The following is a 20073-nucleotide window of genomic DNA, read 5'->3' as shown; positions in this document are numbered from 1 at the left end:
AATTATGAGTATATTTGAAAGTTTAAATGAAACCACACTGTTTAGAACATTCTAAAGCCTTTATTAGCATCAGGTAGATTATTTCATTATAACACTTGTTAACTTTGAGACAGCCATTGAAATAACTTACTGGCAGTTACCTAAGGCCCCTAGGAGCAAAATCTCAGTCTGGGGTTGGGTAGATAAATACCATGTGATTAATGTGCCCCAATTAAAGGGGCAAAGCTACTGTACAGTAGGTCTCCGTACATATCTTAAGTACACAGGTGCCTTGCAAACCTGAAATGCATAAGACCTCCTTTTATATAGTTTGATATTTATAATACATGAATACAACTGAGTTTCTCTGGTGGCATTTGCCACTGGAAGTTGAAGCATTTAAAAAGGTTTGTCATTATGTAATGATGGTGCCTAAAACCTCTATTTCTATGGTATTTTTGTGAATTGCTAGGTTTTATACATATTTTCAAACATACAATTCAAACACCTTTTTATTCTAATGACATTAATTATAGAAAATTGTAAAAGTAAATTCATAGTACTAAAATAAGCAAATGAAATACCTTTTCCAGTTTCGAATTTTCAAATTAGGAATGTCTCTTCCGAACACTCATTTTTTTTTTTTTTTTCTTTTTAGGGATGGGAGGGGGAAAAATTGAGAGGATTAATGTAAAGCCATCTTTTCAATGTAATCTTTACAAAATGACATACACCTCTATATTTGAGCATATAAACCTTGTATAGGAGAATTTTAAACATTTCAAAGTTAAATCTAAAACATTCAAGCATGACAGCATAAAAATATTCAAAATGATTTGGGTTACTATATAATTCCATAAAGCTAAAGTTACATTTAGGTATAAACCTTCGGTAAATATGGCAACAGCAACCATCAAAAGCATGTTTGCCAGCAGTTTCCCATACCTCTGTATAAAACAGTATTCCAAAGAAGCACGACCGGATAGCAGAATCACCCATTCTTCCTAAGACTTTCATCACTGGTATCACCCTATCCCCACTTCTGTTGGGTGAAGGGCAAGTTATCATGAGAGGGTTTTTTCCGTTTTTTTTTAAAAGATGAGTAGAAACCAAAGAAGAAAATTTTAAAACATAGGTTTAAGACTTATCTGCAGATGAGTCAAAATGCCCCAACTTGTCTACATTTTAATAAATGTCAGGCAAATTGAAGTAGTTTCTGTCCCAGTAGCTGCCTGAATAAAGCCAGTCCTGGGCTCCGCTGTAGGGATTAGGGCCTTGATGGAACCACCTGTTAAGACAAGATTTACAGGGGAAACTGTTTGCAATCACAGGATCCTCACTGCTTCACCAGTTTGCAGACTCCCCTACTGCAGCGATTCACTTCATTCTGTGAGCTAGAGGTTTCCGAGAAGACTTAAGTGTTTTTAGAGAGCACTTATGTACAACAACGGGCTTCCCGGGTGGCTCAGTGGTAGAGAATCCGCCTGCCAGTGCAGAAGACGGGTTCAATCCCTGAGTTGGGAAGGTCCTCTGGAGGAGGAAATGGCAACCCACTCCAGGACAGAGAAGCCTGGTGGGCTACGTACAGTCCATGGGGGTTTCAAAGAGTCAGACATGACTGAGCATGTACCCAGTCGTGCTCAGAATATGTAAAACAATATTCTGAAATGTGTAATAAGACCACTTGAAAGATAAGGATTTTCCATGGCATTCAGTAATGGTATCTAATTGTCCACTGCTTACCTTCCAGAATAAAGCAGCTTTTAAGCAATGAGGAATAAGGAATCAGGGTGAGGAGACTTTTACAGTCTACCTAAAGTAATAGGAAGATGCCTGATTCAGAGTAAATCTCCCCACCCCAAAATATTACTTCCATTTCACAAATGAGGAGCTCAATGTCAGAGAAGTTAAATAACTTGCCCAAGCTAACCATGATATCAAATAAGCCTTTTTAAAGACTATCATTTTCCAAATATCCTATGTTACACATAATCCACTGAAATTAATCTGGCCCACATCTTCCTGGGTCTCTTTTCTCCACACTAATGTAGATTTATAGGCTGCATCTAGCTTCTAACATTCTTACCCATCTGATCAAACTCTAGAAAGAGCTGCCCTAATTTTCTTGCCCTTTAAAAAACAATTCACCCATTTCTTAAATATTCCCAGCTTTCTTGAGGTAATGGAAATGCAAAATTACTTCTTCAAAAGGTTCAAATATGAATTTGTATAACATTTTCTAGTAAGATTCAGTTTTTCAGAGTAATATTTATAAAAATAGTTTCATGTCTGTCATTCTTTCCAAATAAATTGCCTCAAAAATATTTAACAATTAGAGTGAGGTTAGATAAATCCCAAGTGGTCCCTGTTAACCACTGCAGCAACATTAAAAGCCCTAAGACAGAAAACATGCTTTAGATTAGGTTAATTCCTTGAAGGCTGAGAAAGTAAATGCCCACTAGGCCCAAATTTCTAAATTATTACAGAAGTTATTTAGCTTTGGGGACTTTTCCCTAATTAAAAAATTTAAAAGTCAAATATCAATATCAAATATTTACCAAGATATGTGTTTCCCAAGACTTTGGTAACCATGCTGGAAATACTTTAAGGATTTTTCTTTGATCAAAGTCACAGAATTTTTGCCTAAATGAAGCATACAATTTCACTCCTTTTGGTCTCAAAAGTCCAAGCAATAAAAGCACTTTTGTAATCAGGTTTAACAAAATCCAAGCACTTCAGAAAATCGATCAAATCAAAATCAAGGTCATCAAAAATGACTCTAAAAATTAACCAAGCCTCAGGCCTGCACCACAGGACTTCCTCTATACAAAGTGGACAATGGGCAAGTCAAGTGCAGAGACCTCACAGAACAGGAGATTCATTCAATAGCAAAGGACTTTTTTGGGTTTACACATAAGCCACTGAAGGTCATGTCTGCAGGGCCTCCCTATGGGGAGCACTTGTTCTTGGGGAGAACTGGAACACAGCACAGAAGACAATCAGGTTTGAGGATCTGATACTAAGGACTAGAGTTTCCCTCAATGTCTGGTCTTCTCATTTCCAGCACTCAGGTCTGGAAACCTCTGCTGCTGTCAGCGTATCCCCTCCACAAACACAAAAGTCTATGCTGTCTTTCCAAAGTCAAACACTTGAGGCAAGCATGGGCAAAAGAAGAGGGGATGGGGAGATGTCTTTGTTGCCTTTTAGTCAATGTTTCTAAGAATCCATGAGTGTATGTCAGTAATGTGTGTTAGTCAATGACTGACGTGTGTGTGTGTAAGTCGCTCAGTCGTGTCCAACTCTTTGTGATTCCATGGCCTGCAGCCTGCCAGGCTCCTCTGTCCATGGAATTCTCCAGGCAAGAATACTGGAGTGGGTTGCCATTCCCTTCTTCTGGGTGTCTTCCTGACCCAGGGATCAAACTTGGGTCTCCTGAATTACAGGCAGATTCTTTACCATCTGAGCCACCAGGGAAGCCCCATGTTAATAATACAACATTCTATAATGTAATCAGTAACATAAGTGTTAAGTGTTAGTCACTCAGTCGTGCCCGACTCTTTGCGACCCCATGGACTGCAGCCCTCCAGGCCTCTCTGTCCATGAGATTTTCCAGGCAAGGATACTGGAGTGGGTTGCCATTTCCTTCTCCAGGGGATCTTCCCAACCCAGGGATTGAACCCGGGTCTCCGAATCTCCTGCAGGCAGATTCTTTACCAACTGAGCTACAAGGGAAGCCTCATGTCAGTAATACAACATTCTATAATGTAATCAGTAATATAACATTCTAGAACGCTATTAATTCTGCATGATGCTCTTACTGGGGGAAGAGATGACTTCACCACCTTTTGTGGCGTCATCACCCACCTTCTCTTCAAAGCCGTGTCTCTCACCAGTCCCACCACTTCCTCTCCACATAACCCCACTTGCTAAGGTCTCTGGGCTTCTCTTGGAAAACAGGGCAGGCTCACAAGCAGCCATTTTCATGTGTATGAACTGCAGTTTAAAGCCTGAAAAATCCTAGAGCCTGAACTTTTTTCAAATGACTGAAACTGGTATCAACATGAAAGCCAGCTTTTAGTGTGGATGAGTTTGGGACAGGTTATAAGTTTCTGGGTGTGGTTTCCAAGGACTGGTTTCAACTCCCCCCTGCAAAACACATCCCCTTATAAGCTGTACAACCTCTTCCCTGACACAAACTGAACCCAGCTGCTCAAAAGCACATTATCAGCCAGAAGACCCAGTCAGCAAACACCACCTCTCACCCCTAATGGGAAAGGGCTCCAAGCACATATTCTTTTGACCAAGGGTCAGCAGCATCGTTTTTAAGGTCTGTATATCCATATAAGAACTCTGGATGCTAAGAGACAGTGGTGGAAGCAAGCATGTGTAAGGCTCCAAACTGGAGCTCACAAACCTAGCTTCCAGTTTTATTTCCAGGCCACCACAGAGCTGTGCAAAGCTCGTTGCTTTCTGAAAGTAAGACTTCACCCAACAGTAAACATGCTTATTGGACTTTCGCTTACTTTGCACACTTGAAAATGGGGTCAGAAAAATAAAGGAGTTAATTAGAAATACAGCACAAAGTGGGCTTTCTGCAAGAGAGACTAAAAATGATGATAAAAATGTATCAAGTCTTTTCAGAAGGGATTGCAGTAAAGCAGTGTGGTTTTGGTTTTTGTGGCTCTTTCTAATCATGGTCTGCGGGGTGTACTTGCCCTTGAGCAACTCTCTCAAATGAAATACAACCAGCATTTGTTTCTTCACGTACAAGGGGATTTCTAGACTAATGGCTTTCCAGAGGTTCCCCCCGGATCCTGCATGTGCGTGGGTGGGAGAAGGTGAACCTCGATGCTCAGGCCTCATCCTATCCCCGCAGCTCTGTGGCCATGTGCTCTGTATTTGCAAATCCTTCGTATGTTCATTGGCAAGAAAGATTTTGATGCTAACAAAAAAATCCCAAAACTGTTGGACTTGATGATACCTAAGATCATTCCTAGTTCTAATAAAGGTATAAGGCGCCAAAGGGGCTACCAAGTAATATCTACTAAACTGGTTGTGAAATTATGCCCACACTGGCTCTGAAATTTACTTAACAACTTGGAATAATGGGACAATGGTTTCTATTATATAAGTGTAAAAAATGTTTTCGTTCTATTCCTCTTTACAAGAGATTCTATTACTCAACCCAAGTGACTAAGAAACTCCTGATTCTTTTGAAAAATTTTCAAAACTTGCACATTTTACTGCCCAGTTTCTGTTTCTTAATGGAATCCAAGATGTCACTTTAACACACTGTATTTCCATGATGTGTGCTGTGTATTTGGAAGAGTAAAGGCACTGTCTAAATATCCTTGATCCATGATATATGTATAAGCAAAGCTCCTATAATTCACCCAAACAAACAACTCTGAACCTATTTCATACCAAAATCTGTAACTCTACTTTCCCTCTTACAGAAGGGACAAGTGTTTTAGCTGGATAAGGAAGAGAGTTTGCTTAACTGACATCGACCTGTGTGAACTGTATAGAAATATTTTAACCTTAATTTCCAAATAGTCCATTTGCTTTGCACACATGCAGCCCTTTCAGCTTGAACTTGGTCAAAGGAAAGTACTTTTCTCTCAGGCCTGGGGACAACTCGCAGGGTGCGGTGAGCCCCGCTCTGTAGTCCACACATCTGTCAGCACCCCACCTCCATCCACACACCCCAGCCCCTCAGCGCACCTCGTCTTCCAGTCCTCCTCCGACTTGGACCTGTTCTTGCGGGCCGCTCTCTGTTTCTCCTCGAGTCGCTTTTTTTCTTCACTAGCTTGATCTAGAATCAGCGTAGCAGTGAAAAAACGGTTATTGTACAAGCAGAGGCCACCCGGGACAGCACCTGCACACTCATTCCATGGAGGCAGGTGTTAGCACCGCCGTCCTTTATCAGAACACAAGCACCACAGTCACGGCATGTCAAAACTGAACACAGCCCCAGGCCGCTGAGAGGTGACGCTGGCATCCGGGACCTCTCACCTCCTTCCACAGCCTCTGTGTTTACCCAAGGAGCCTGCTTATTCTGAAGGCCTCAGAAGTCATGTTAAAATGCTTCCCTGAGGGTCCAGAGGCTCTGCACTTGCAATGCAGGAGGCCCAGGTTCAATCCCTGGTCTGGGAACTAGATCCCATATGCTGCAACTAAAAGATTCCACGTGCTGCAACTGAGGTCTGGCAAATAAGCAAACATGTGCTTAGTCCCATCAGTCATGCCTGGCTCTGTGCAACCCTATGGACTGTAGCCCGCCAGGCTCCTCTGTCCATGGGGTTCTCCAGGCGAGAATACTGGAGTGGGTTGCTATGCCCTCCTCCAGGGGATGGATCTTCCTGACCCAGGGATCAAACCCAGTCTCCTGTGTTTCCTGCACTGGCAGCAGGCTCTTTACCACTAGCATCACCTGGGAAAAGTATAGGTTGCTCAGTCGTGTCCGATTCTTTATGACTCCAAGGACTATAGCCCGCTAGTCTCCTCTGTCCATGGCATTCTCCAGGCAAGAATACTGGAGTGGGTTGCCATTCCCTTCTCCAGGGGATCTTCCTGACCCAAAGATCGAACCCAGGTCTCTTGCATTGGCAGGCAAATTTTTTACCATCTGAGCCACCAGGGATGGCTTGTGCTAACACCTAAAATGCTAATATGTAAGATGCTTGTGCGAACATATAAAACGTTCAGCCCTAACAGACTAAAACGCAGACAGTGACTGGGAGTAAGGCAAACCATCCTCCTCAAAGAAATCCACCTTCCCTGGAGCCGCCAGGCACGTTACCTATCTCCCCGTTCTCCATGGCTCTGATGTCAGGCCGCAGCCTGCAGTCTGTCTTAGGAATCACGCTCTCCATCTCCTTGTCTACTTCATTCAAAACCATTGCAAAGCTAGTAAAATTGTACATCTAAAAAGAAGAAAATGTTCAAATTAACATGTACTGGAGGTTAATGCAGAATGAAACCCTGAAGCTAGAAGATTTGACAGGGATCCCCCACTCTGCTCCAGGGTGATGATGGCCGGCCTCTCTGCGCCCACACATCTCCATGTTTTCACCCGGGTCTGTGCCAGCTGTGGGAGTCTGTCTCAAGCAAACCCCCCAGGTGACATTCACCACCATCAGCTCCAAGCAAAACCAACAGTCTCCATTCCACATGAAAAGTCTCACTTGGATCTGGCTGCGTCACTACGCACTTAAAGAGAGTCGATCTTACTCCTCAGTAAGTGTAGAGGAAACCCCTCAAAGGCCCACACCCGTATGTATGGAGGAAGCCCCCCAAAGGCCCACCCCAAGGCATCTCGGTCAGACACCAGGAGGCCTGGGAGGCAGCAATGCCAAGTCCTGGGGGGGAACCACAGAGGGATGACTGAGGAGCAATTCGATGACCCGCCTCTCACCCCCGCCCTCCTCCTGGTTCTGACCAGGCTGGGGAAAGAGCGCCCTCAGATCCAAGTAAACAGGAGGCCTTACCTGGGCTGAATTCGGAGGCCGTGGGGCTATTCGCCACAGGAGAACGCTCCCGGGGATGACGAACACGCTCTCGGAATCCGGCATTGGCATTTCATCCGACTCCTCAGAAGCGCTCATCTGGAAGAACCAACAGAGGAACAAAACTGAAATGTTTAAAAAGATAGTACTTACAACCGTGAATATTCACTGGAAGGACTGATGCTGAAGTTGAAGCTCCAATACTTTGACCACCTGATGCAAAATGCTGACTCACCAGAAAAGACCCTGACGCTAGGAAAAACTGAGGGCAAGAGGAGAAGGGGGCCGGGGGGCGGCAGAGGATTAGACGGTTGGATGGCATCACCGACTCCATGGACATGAGTTTGAGCAAACTCCAGGAGTTACTGAAGGACAGGGAAGCCTGGCATGCTGCAGTCCATGGGGTCGCAGAGAGTCGAACATGAGTTAGTGACTGACCGACAGCAGCAACAAATTGTAAAATCAGCAGTTCTCACTGTGTGGCATTAGAACATAACCCGTGAGTGCCAGGGCACTGTATCTTTCTCATTCTCGTGTCCTCACCTTTCAATCCAGGCCAGGAAGCCAATAAATGTGGGTCGAGCGACCGAGTCCATGCTGTGAGCCTGTGAGCCTGCGTTGTGTCACTTTTAGGGGCTATGAGCACGTAAGGCCTTACCAGCACCACTGTCGTCATCACGCCTTGACTGTCGTGTTTTAATATTTTTAAAGCTTTTTTTAAAATCCAAAATAACTCATTTAAGTAGTTCGTGGAACACTATTAGGGCAAGGAAAGGTTAAATTCTTGGAGCATTTAACTAAATTTATCAATGACCCAAACCAGCAGGGATCCTGAAAGTATTCAATCAAAAGATGTTAAGCTAAAAAAGAAAGCAGCATTTCCACTAGCTGCCTGCTCCCTCCCCTTCCCCAGCAGAGCTATGCCAGCAGCTCTCTGTATATTTAGTCCTTACGTAACTGGCCCATAAAGTTTTATATATAAAGAATTTAAGCCTCTGGAAAGTGAAGTCATATTCCCAATGTCATTGTTACCAAATCTAGAACTACTGGCTGAGACATGGAATTTTACAAACAGCAACCAGGAGGGGACGACACTGGTGATGAGCTTCGCCTGGCATCTGAATATCCTCAGAAGCATCAGAAACCCACAGTGGCCGAGGCCCTGGGAGGCGAGATCAGACACAGGGAGAGCGTGAGGGTGCCCTCTCCAAGGGCCGAGGCCCTTCTGTCTACAAAGATTGACCAGGGCTTTATGGGACATGAGGGAGATTTTCTGGAATTTCCCCAATGCCTTCTGCTGTACTGAACCCCACTTCTGTAAGGGGAGAGCGAGGCTCTGCCTCTTGCAAGCAACACAGCAGGGCAAGGGGAGCCGGGAGCAGAGAGCCAGACTGTGATGCTCAAAGAGGACGGGACCTGAGCTGTCTTCACCCGGGGCCCCTGACCTCTGTCAACTGCTCTGACATGAGGGTGCTATTACTGTCTCCATTTTACAGATGAGGCGCTGAGGCAGAGAGAGAGTAGGGATCTGCCTAAGATCAAACCACTCAGAAGCGGAGGAGGCAGAATTCCAAGCAGAGCTCGTGTTCTGATCCCTGATGCCCGTTACTGGAAAATAATCAGTCCTCCAATGCTTCCTGTGCAAACAGGTGCAACCTCTCTCTAGCTCAGACTCCACTGAGCAGTCCAGCCTCCCAGGGTCCTGCGACAAGAAGCTGTGGCCTCACAAGGGGAGAGTCTAAGGTTGAACTGTCCTGTTAGGAGGAAGCTTCATAAGAGGAGGATGGCCGTCCAGCAACGATTCCCTTAACTGCAATGTTCTCAGCTCCCGGGATCTCGGATACAGAGGAGGGCAATAACACTGCTGTCTGCATGAAAACCCACGTGATTATTCTGGGTGTAATCTCAAATATTCAGAAGCGCTCAACTGCTAATGCACATAAACAGAAAGGAGGGTAAGAATATTTGTCTCACTAAGATGAACTCCAACTTTCCAAAGCGATGTGAATTCAACACTGTGTGTGTAACTGCACAGCACACACCCATACTCCATGGGAGAGTATCCCAAGAATCAGTAGCAAGTCCAATCATCTGTTCATTACTGTATAGCACATGGAACTCTGCTCAATGTTATGTGCCAGCCTTGATGGGAGAGGGGTTTAGGGGAGAACAGATACATGTATATGTATGGATGAATCCCTTTGCTGATCACCTGAGACTGTCACACCATTGTTAATCGGCTATATGAAAGTCACTCAGTCGTGTCTGACTCTTTGCGACCCCATGGACTGTAGCCTGCCAGGCTCCTCTGTCCACAGGGATTCTCCAGGCCAGAATACTGGAGTGGGTAGCTGTTCCCTTCTCCAGAGGGTCTTCCCAACCCAGGGATCGAACCCAGATCTCCCACATTGCAGGCGAATTCTTTACTGTCTGAGCCACAGGGAAGTCCAAGAATACTGGAGTGGGTAACCTATCCCTTCTCCAGCAGATTTTCCCGACCCAGGAATCCAACTGGAGTCTCCAATTGGCTTTACCCAATACAAAATGTTTTTGCTGTTAAAAACAGTAACAACAACAACAAAAAGGTCAAGGAGAAACATCACATGCACAGCTCCAAGTGTAAAAGGTAACGCTGTGACCCACTATCAGGCCACCATCCAGGGATCCCTTCGATACCATCTTCTGGGATTGTTTACCTGTTTGCTGTTTTTCTTCTCTTCAGTATTTTTCTTATCATTTTTTTTGTAAGCATCAAACGTGGCTGGGTCAACACTGTACAAACATTCTGTCCATTTCCCGTAGAGGGCACGGAGCTTCTTTTTGCTGTCAGGAGAAATCGATGTTGAGCCAACAATTAAACCCGTGTCTCAGGGTAATTGAATATTATCATAAACTGAAAGTATTGGTTGCTCGGTCATGTCCAGCTCTTTGTGATCCCATGGACTGTAGCCCACCAGGCTCCATGGAATTCTCCAGGCAAGAGTGGAGTGGGTAGCTATGCCCTTCTCCAGGGGATCTTCCACACCCAAGGATAGAATCTGAGTCTTCTACATTGCAGGAAGATTCTTTACAGTCTGAGCCATCAAGGAAGCTCTTCTTTTCATAAATAAAGATGCTTATGAATCAGATTCTTTAAAGAAATAGATATTTCTTGCAGAAGAATTTCTCAATTTACTGAAATGCTGTTTCCTAGATAATAGCAGGAAACCTAGACAGCATGTTAAAAAGCAGAGACATTACTTTGCTGACAAAGTTCTGTCTAGTCAAACCTAAGGTTTTTCCGGTAGTCATGTATGGATGTGAGAGCTGGACTACAAAGTAAGCTGAGCACCGAAGAACTGATGCTTTTTAAGAACTGATGCTTCTCCCAACTGATGGAGAAGATTCCTGAGAGTCCCCTCAACTGCAAGGAGATCAAACCAGTCAATCCTAAAGGAAATCAGTCCTGAATATTCACTGGAAGGACTGAAGCTGAAGCTCCAATACTTTGGCCACCTGATGCAAAGAACTGACTCACTGGAAAAGACCCTGATGCTGGGAAAGATTGAAGGCAAGAGGAGAAGGGGATGACAGAGGATGAGACGGCTGGATGGCATCACTGACTTGTAAGTTTGAGCAAGCTCCAGGAGTTGGTGATGAACAGGGAAGCCTGGTGTGCTGCAGCCCATGGGGTCACAAAGAGGCAGACACGACTGAGCGACTGAACTGAGGTAACAGCAGATTTTCTTTTTCTTCCTTTTTTAAAATTTTTTGGCCGAACCACGCAACATGTGGGATCTTAAGTTTCCCAACCAAGGATCGAACCTGTGCCCCCTTCAGTGGGAGCATGCAGTATTAACCATTGAACCACCAGGGAATTCCGGTGTTGGCAGATTTTAATAACAACACTTTACTTAGTGAACAACACCTATACTAGTCAACATTTAAAATGGAACTTTACCTTTTATCTTGAATGTAGCCTTCAACTTTGTGTAATTCTTTACCAAAAAGGCCGCACGGCTTAAAATTCAACACACATTTGTCCCCAGTCCTGTAAAGGAGACAGTGAGCTTGGGTTATTGTTCAACACAGAAGCAGCAGCAAAGAACAGTGACCCTCTGGCAGCACCTGCTGTTTACTGATTTTCTAACTCACACCAGGCTCCACACAGAGAGTATCACAATTAATCCATAATCAGTACTGAACCCACCACAAAGAAAAAGCAAGGTTCATAAAAAATAAGTGAGCTGCTGCTATGGAATGAATGTCTGCCTACCCCCCGTCCCAATTCATATGGTGAAGCCTTGTCACCCATGTAAGGCGGGTAATCTGGTCCTAAGGGTAGAACTGAATGGATGTATGCTCTTTGAATAAGAAACTCTGGGGAGATGATCCCTCACTCTGCCAGGCGAAGATTTGAGAAGATAGCCAACTTCAAACCAGAAAGAGGGCCTTCACCCAGCACTGTGTCTGCCAGCACCCTGACCTGGGCCTCAAGTCTCCAGAAGCATGATAAATAAATGTCTGCCCTTGAAGCTACCTGGCCCACCATGTTCTGTCACCACAGCCCGAGCTGACTAGGATACAGGCCTAGGCTCACAGTAGGATTTGAATCCACGTCTTTCCAACTCTCCTGTCCCTCCTGTCGCCTGCCCCCGTGTGAACAATACAAGCTAAACGTGTCAGCATGATGACCTGAGGGAGGCAGGAACGAAGATTCCCTGAGGCTGCCGAAGCTCTGAGTTCACCAGTCTTCCATAACTAGAGACTTAAAAATATAAACTCTATTCATTAAGGACTTCCCTGGCGGTCCAGTGGTTCAGAACCCAAGGCAGGGGACATGGGTTTGATCCCTGGTCCTGAATATTCCACGTACCATGGGGCAACTTAGCCTGGGAGCCACAGCTACTAAATTCTGTTCATTAAATGGACTGGCTTCAGTTTACCACAGAGTTACACTGCCTGGTTCTTAAGTTGTCATTAGACTCTACTAGGATTTTTTTTAAATATACCCATATATACAGAACTTTTAAAAATGCTTTATACATATATTCTTGGCCGAGCTGCATAGCTTGTGGAATCCAAGTTCCCCAATCAGGGATTGAACCCAGGCCTTCCACAGTGCGAGTGTGGAGTCTTAACCACTGGACTGCCAGGAAACTCCTTGCAATGCAATGCACTTTTTTTTTTTGGCCTCACCACATGGCATGTGGGATCTACAATCCCAGACCAGGGATCAAACCCAGGCCCCCTTCATGGGAAGTGCGAAGTCTTAACCACTGGGCTGCCAGGGATGTCCTCTACTAGAACTTTTACAGAAAGACTACCAGACCCCTCTGATGCAAATGAAGGGGCGGGGACGATGGACCGGCTCACTTGTGGTTTGTGATCTCCACATTGCCGTACTGCTCAATCCAGAGCTTTCCCACAATGATGTTGTGCACACAGCACGTAGGATTCGTCCACGTATATGCTTCATTGTGTCTAGGAAACAAAAAGAAAGCCAAAGCCCAGACAAAGAAGTGAGAAGTGTTACTCTGTTTAAAAAGCACATCTGCCTCAAATGCCATGACTCAGGATAACCTATCAGACTGCTGGAGAGCACTCAACTCTAAGACTATAAAAACTGATGTTAATCCCAGTAAAACAGGTATCATCTAGTTAATTCTTATTGTTTCTTAAAAGGATGCAAAAACTTAAAAACAAAACTATGCTTCTACCAAACTCCAAATTAAACTATGTATACAATCATCTTAAGCCTTCAAAAGTTTGGTGAAAACATAATAAATTAAGTTAGAGGTAGAAAAGAAAAATGGTCTATTTGGTACTTTCCACCTTGCCAAAGGGAAAAACTTGTGTATGTGAGTAAGTTCCAATTTTACACAATCTTTGCTTTTGAAAACATTCATTTTACATCTTCGTACACTTATGCTTAAATGTATTTTTAATTCACAAGCAGTAAAATTCACTTCTGTGAGCTTCAGTGCATGTGTAGATCACTGTAACTAGTACCACAACCACAAATTCCATCACACCCTCCACAAATTCGCTCATGCTGACCCTCTATGGTCAAACCTTCCCCCACCTGGAATTCCTAAACAACTCATTTGTTCTCCATTGCAATAGTTTTGCCTTTTCCAGAGTGTCACATAAATGGGATAATACACCATGTCACCTTTGAGATTAGTTTCATTTGTATAATGCATTTCAAATTCTATGTATCAATAATTTGTCCTTATTTCTGAGTAGTATTCTACTATATGAATGTATCACAGTTTAACCATTTACTCACTGAAGCATGCTGGGTTGCTTTCAGTTCTTGGTGGTTATAAGTAACACTCCTATAAACACCTGCACACGGGTCTTTGTGAAAATACACCTCTCTATTTCTCCAGAGTAAATGCCTACGAGTGGACTGCTGAATCATCTGGTTAACACAAGGTCAACTCTGTAAGAAACAGCCAGACTATTCTCCAGAGTGGCTCTACTCTTTTACCAGATCCCCCAGTATTACATGAGATTCTGGGTGCCCTGCATCCTAGTCAGCACTTGATACTGTCAGCTCTAAAAATTCTGATTTTAGACATTCTAATAGGTGTGTCGTGGGATCGCACTATGATTTTAATTTTGCATTTCTCTAATGACCAAGGCTGTTGAGCGTGTTTTTGTGTGCTCATTTGTCATTCATATATCTCTTTGGTAAAGTATCTGTTCACATCTTTTGTCCAGTTTCTTACTGGGTTGTCTGTTTTCTTACTGTTTTGAGAATGCTTTATACATTCTAGATACAAGTCCTTTGTTGATAAATGATTCACCAATAATGTTTATCCATCTCTAACTTCTCTCTTTGTTCTCTTAAGAGTGTTTTTCACTGAGCAACAGATTTTTATAAAATCTAATTTATCAATTTTGTCTCTTCTAGATTATCCTTTGGTATTATAAGATGTCATTGCATAACCCAAAGTTATAAACATTTTCTCCTGTTTTCTTCCAAAAGCTTAAAGCTGTACATTAGATTTTAGCCTATGATCTATGTTGGGATCATTTTTGCTTAGGGTGTGAGGTGTAAGTTGAGGTTCATTTTTTAACACATGCATGTCGGACTGTTCTCACACCATGTGTGGAGAGGACCACCCTTCATTACTGAATAGTGCTTTCTTTCACCTTCGTGAAAAATCAGTGGACCATGTTTCTGTGGGTCAGTTTTTGGATGCTATTCTCTGTTCCACTGATGTATGTGTCTGTCTTTCTGTCAATATAACAGTCTTGATGGCAACAGCTTCACTATAAAGTCTTAAAATTAGGAGGTAGGAGTTCATCATTCTGTTCTTCCTTTTCAAAACTATTTTGGCTACAGTGTTTCATTTGTCTTTCCAAATAAATTTTAGGATCCACTATCTCTTGATCTACCAAAATTCATCCTGGGACGTTTAAATTTGGATTGTGTTAATACACACTGTTTATAGATCAATTAAAGGAGAACAAACATATGAATTACATTAAGGATTCCAAGTACAGTGAGGCATGGTAGGCTCTCCATTACTCAGATAGTCTTTGATTCCCGTAACCAGGGTTTTATAGCTTTCAGCCTGTGGATCCTGTACATATTTTATCATCTTTATTCTGCTATTGAGTCTATCCCAGCTATTACATTTGTTATTGTATTTTTTCAGTACTAAAATTTCCAGAAATACTTCAGTTTCTTTGCTTCAACGTCTTTCTATTCATTTTAAGAGTGTTCATCTTTATGTCATGGAGTGTAACAGCAGCTTTAAAATCTTTGATACAAATTTCAATATCTGAGTCACTCTAGGATTAAAGTCTGTTTATTATTTTTTCTCCTTCTCCTTCTTTTTCTCATATGAGGAGGTCATAGAGTATTTGTCTTTCTCTGACTTATTTCACTCAGCATAATGTCCTTGAGGTCCAACCATGTTGTTGCAAGTGGCAAGATTTCATTCTTTTTTATGGCTGAATAATATTCGTGTATGTGTGTGTACCACAGTTTCATTATCCATTCACCTAATGATGGATACTTGGATTACTTCCGTATCTTGGCTGTTGTGTGGAACAGGTGTGTGTATATATATATTAATATAATATAACACATTATACAGGTATAATATGTATAATAATGTCATGGGAGTGCAGATATCTTTTTGAGATAATGTTTTGGTCTTCTTTGGCTAAGTATTCCAAAGTACAATTGCTGGATCATGGTAGTTCTACTTTTAATTTTTTGAGGAATCTCCAAATTGTTTTCCATTGAGACTGAACCAATTTACATCTGCCAACCATGCACAAGGGTTCCCTTTCACTGTGGTTTGATTTGCATTTTCTTGATTAATGACATACAGTATCTTTTCATTCCTGTTGATCATCTGTATGTCTTCTTTGAAAAAAATGTCCATTCAGATCTTTGGCCCATTTTTTAATTACTTTTTTTTCTTTTGCTCTTGAGTGGTATGAGTTCTTTTTGTATTTTGGATGTTAGCCTATATGATTTGCAAGTATTTTCTCCTATTCAGTAGGCTGCGTTTTCATTTTGTTGATGGTTTTCTTTACTGTGCAGAAGCTTTTTAATTTGATATAGTCCCACTTGTTTATTTTTGCTTTTATTCTTTTTGGTGTCAGATTCAAAACATCATTGCCAAGACCTATGTCAAGGAGTCTACCACCTACGTTTTCTTCTAGAAGTTTTATGACTTTCAGTCTTATGTTCAAGTTTGCAATCCACTTTGAGTCAATTTTGTGTATAGTATAAAACAGTGGTCCAGTTTCACTCTTGTGCATGTGTCTGTCCAATTTCTCCAACACCACTGAGAAGACTGTCATTCCACTGTATATTCTTGCCTTCTTTGTTTAATTTAGTTGACCCTACTAGCATGGACTTATTTTTGGGGCTCTCTACTCTGTTTCACTGATTTATATATCTCTTTTAATGCCAATATCATATATTTTAATTACTATAGCTTTGTAATACAGTTTGAAATCAGGGAGCATGATGCCTCCAGCTTTGTTCTGCTTTCTCAAGACTGCTTTGCCAATTTGGGGTCTTCTGTGATCCCATACAAACTGTAGCACTGTCTTCTTTAATTTGTGCAAAAAACGTTATTGGAATTTTGATAGAGACTACACTGAATCTGTACACTGCTTTGTATAGTATGACAAAGTTTAACAGTACTTTTTCAATCCATGAGCACAGAATTAACAATTTTACTTACAATTGCATCAAAAAAAAAAAAAAGAAAAAACCTAGAAATAAATTTAAGCAAGGATGTGAAAGACTTGTATATTGAAAATGGTAAGACAGTAATGAACAAAATTGAAGATGACACAAATAAATGGAGAGATATTTCATGGCAATCTTTTTTCTATCACAAAAGAAGAGAACTTTCAACTAACCTAATGCCTAAGATGTGCCAATGTGATTGTTATTTCAATATTTCTCAAAGTGAGTTCATTGTAAAAGATGATTAAACAAGGCATTATTACCATGATAATGTCATGGACTGATTAACTCCACTTAATCTTAAAATAGATCTACATAAAACCACTGTCATATATCAAGTTAAACTGTTTACACATACCTAGGCTGATTAACCATGGCTGCTGCCACATTTCTCAAAGTCTTTTACATGACAGTAGAAAATTTGTGTCTTATAAAAGCAGCTTTGTTTTCTCCAGCTTTTGAACAACAAGGTCAGGTCTGCGTGTAAGTGTATATACTAATGAGTCGACACAACTTAGTGACTTCACTTTCACTTTTCACTTTCATGCATTGGAGAAGGAAATGGCACCCCACTCCAGTGTTCTTGCCTGGAGAATCCCAGGGACGGGGGAGCCCGGTGGGCTGCCGTCTATGGGGTCGCACAGGGTCGGACACGACTGAAGTGACTTAGCATAGCATAGGTACACACGAAATGAGTAAAACGTATGATTCCAACTCACTCAAGAAGCTCCAACGTGATGGTTCCTTTGGGTTCTGCTTCTACACTCTTCCCCCAGAACTTCAGTTTGGGATAGATTGAGCCATGAAAGATGAAATCATTGTTTAATCCTTCAGCATGAAATGCACTAATGGGTGGGTGATGGCTGACCTGCTCAGAGATGAGTCTGAAACCAAGGTCATCTCTTAAGATTTAAAAAAAAAAAAAGGTAGTGTTATAATAAACTCATCACAAAATATATACATTATTGTCATTTCAGTCTGAAAGCAATGCTAATATATATACCATGTGTAAAATATACATCAGAAGCCGCTGTATAGCACAGAGGGCTCAGCTTGGTGCTCTGTGATGAGAGGTGGGAAGGGGGTGCGGGGGTGAGAGGGAGGCTCAGGAGGAAGGGGATATATGTATACTTATAGCGGAGTCATGTCGTTGTACAGCAGAAACCAACACATTGTAAAGCAACTATGCTCCAATTAAAAATAAATCTTTTTAAAAAGCAATGTTAAAGTATTAAGGAAACGGATTTGACAAACTGAACGATTCTTTATTATCATCCTGATGAAAAGGACAATACATGAGAAACTGCAAAAATGCATCCCAAACAACTAAAACCAATGTTATTATACATCGAGCTACTTAAACACATTAAAATAAGGAATACCCATGAACTGCAGTGATTTTCATGAACTGACAATACTAGCCATGTAAATTTAAAACGTATCATCCCATTTTATACTAAGAAGAATCTACACTGTTTCCTTTTCAAACATCTAGGGAATAAATGAGATCAAAACTTGTGGACCGAGAGAGATTCAGAAAAACAAAAGACAAATGAATTCTGTGTGTGTGAAGAAGCAAGCGACGGCAGGCAGACAGTACTGCACCCTTAGACACATTCACTGCCTCTATGCCAACAATCACAGTTTATGCTAATATATTTTATACAGTTATTTTTTAAAAATCTATCCTAATGGGCTACATAAGTAGAAAGGATGATAGCTAATCCTGCAAGATCAGGAATACTGAAATTCTTGCGTTTACTTTTAATAACGGTCCACTTTATATATGCTTTCATATTTTTGACAGTCTCTAAAATAACAACTATCACAGAAACAAACATCAAAGTCGTTACCTTTTCTCCAGTCTTACAAAATGTTGGTAAATGCCCAAAAAATACCCATTTTCACTTGAAGAGCTATATAAATCATGCAAATTCAAATATCTGCCTGGAATAGAGTGGAAGATCTTACCGAACTAACTCATAAGTCTCTCCCAGGAGCGGGTTGAAAGGCTTTCCAGTGCGTTCCCACTGCGAGGCAACAGCGGAGACAGCAAATGCAGCCACACACTGGGGGACAGAGCGTGAGCATAAGTTAAAAACAGCCTCGCTGGCTCCTTACTCTTTCAGGAACTGAAATTTTGCTGAAGACAGTAATGTACAAAATGATTCTGCGGAGTTTAATTATGTTGCATGTTAAAGATGGCTTAATAAGCAAACTAATAAGCCAATGTGGATATTCAGAATGAAAATGACTCTGAGTCTCTTCCTGTAAGTCATCCCAACTGTGGTTTTTATAAATATACTCACAGTGTTACAAATACTCTCAAGGACTTTAAAAAAAGACTCTCAAATCTGACATTACTTTTAATTCCTTTACAATTTCTAAAAAGTACATCAGCAGATGGTAAAGAATCTGTCTGCAATGCAGGAGACTCAGGTTTGATCCCTGGATCTAGAAGATCCCCTGGAGAAGGGAATGGCAACCCACTCCAGTATTCTTGTCTGGGAAATCCCATGGACAGAGGAGCCTGGTAGGCTACAGTCCACTGGGTTGCAAAGAGTCAGACATGCCTGACTAACACTTTCACATCCCTTTTAGGATGGGGTGAAAAGATAAAACCAAACAAATTGGTATCAAGTCCAGTGAGGTTGGGAAAAGCTGCTTTACATACATGGAAGGACACAAGACTCCATTTAGAATGCTATTGCTTTGTTGGAAGGAGAACAATGTATCTACTCTCCCTGTGTCTAGTCCATCCATATACATCACATGACTATTTCCCTTCAAAAAAAAAATCAAGAAGTACAATTCCTTCTTGTCCTCTTTTTCAACCTATAGTAGTATGTGCATATTTATATAAACACATAAGCATAAATACACTTATTTATATGTGTATGTATATACATGTCTTCCTAGAAACACTCTGAGAAGTCTGAAAGGCTGAAGTGTCTTCCCCCAACACAATGCCACTTTCTAAAACAATGACTCAGAAACAGCTCACCAAACTCAGGTTTGGTTTTGGACCTTTCTGCTTTCTTCCAATCCTCATTGGTCTGCAGAAGGAACACAGATGACACTCCAAACATGCTATGTATTAATAACATTTCCTAACCTCGCATTAAACTTAACATGACCTCTGTGCGTGTAGGTTGGGGGCGGGGAGGTAGGGGAGGTGGCAGAGAAGACCTTCCAAGACGTCTGTCAGTCTTTCCCAGGGCTTGGCGACACGCACCTGCATCCTTTCCACAGGATCAGTGAGCGAACTGGCCTTGTGGATGAGGTATGTGTGCTCCATATATTCAGTGAGTCGCTGGAGGAAGCTCAAAGGCTCATTAAATATAACTGGCATGGTGATCTTGGAGAGTTCCTAGT

At 42.0% G+C, this 20073-nt stretch overlaps 1 protein-coding gene across 22 annotated transcripts in view; it reads right to left on the bottom strand.

The window, feature by feature from the left end:
* Window positions 1–40: 40 nt before the first annotated feature.
* Window positions 41–20073, bottom strand: part of OSBPL1A (oxysterol binding protein like 1A) — a 235807-nt gene continuing 215774 nt past the window's right edge. For 18 of the 22 annotated variants that reach the window (XM_086372945.1, XM_086372944.1, XM_086372943.1 and 15 more), the window contains 10 exons: window positions 19934–20068; window positions 18670–18767; window positions 17418–17600; window positions 12843–12950; window positions 11428–11517; window positions 10184–10310; window positions 7470–7586; window positions 6782–6905; window positions 5704–5794; window positions 41–1267 (listed from right to left, as the gene is read on the bottom strand). In XM_086372945.1, coding sequence (XP_086229071.1) covers window positions 1165–1267; window positions 5704–5794; window positions 6782–6905; window positions 7470–7586; window positions 10184–10310; window positions 11428–11517; window positions 12843–12950; window positions 17418–17600; window positions 18670–18767; window positions 19934–20068 — 1176 coding nt within the window. In that variant the 3' untranslated portion in view covers window positions 41–1164. The remainder of the gene's footprint in view (window positions 1268–5703; window positions 5795–6781; window positions 6906–7469; window positions 7587–10183; window positions 10311–11427; window positions 11518–12842; window positions 12951–17417; window positions 17601–18669; window positions 18768–19933; window positions 20069–20073) is intronic. The other 4 variants (XM_086372948.1, XM_086372947.1, XM_086372946.1 and 1 more) reach the window with 1 other exon arrangement.

Source organism: Bos grunniens, chromosome 24 (assembly GCF_055505025.1).
Source record: "Bos grunniens cultivar Pamir isolate PY7600 chromosome 24, Bosgru_T2T1.0, whole genome shotgun sequence".
NCBI lineage: Eukaryota > Metazoa > Chordata > Mammalia > Artiodactyla > Bovidae > Bos > Bos grunniens.
This window is presented reverse-complemented; position numbering and strand designations above follow the sequence as displayed.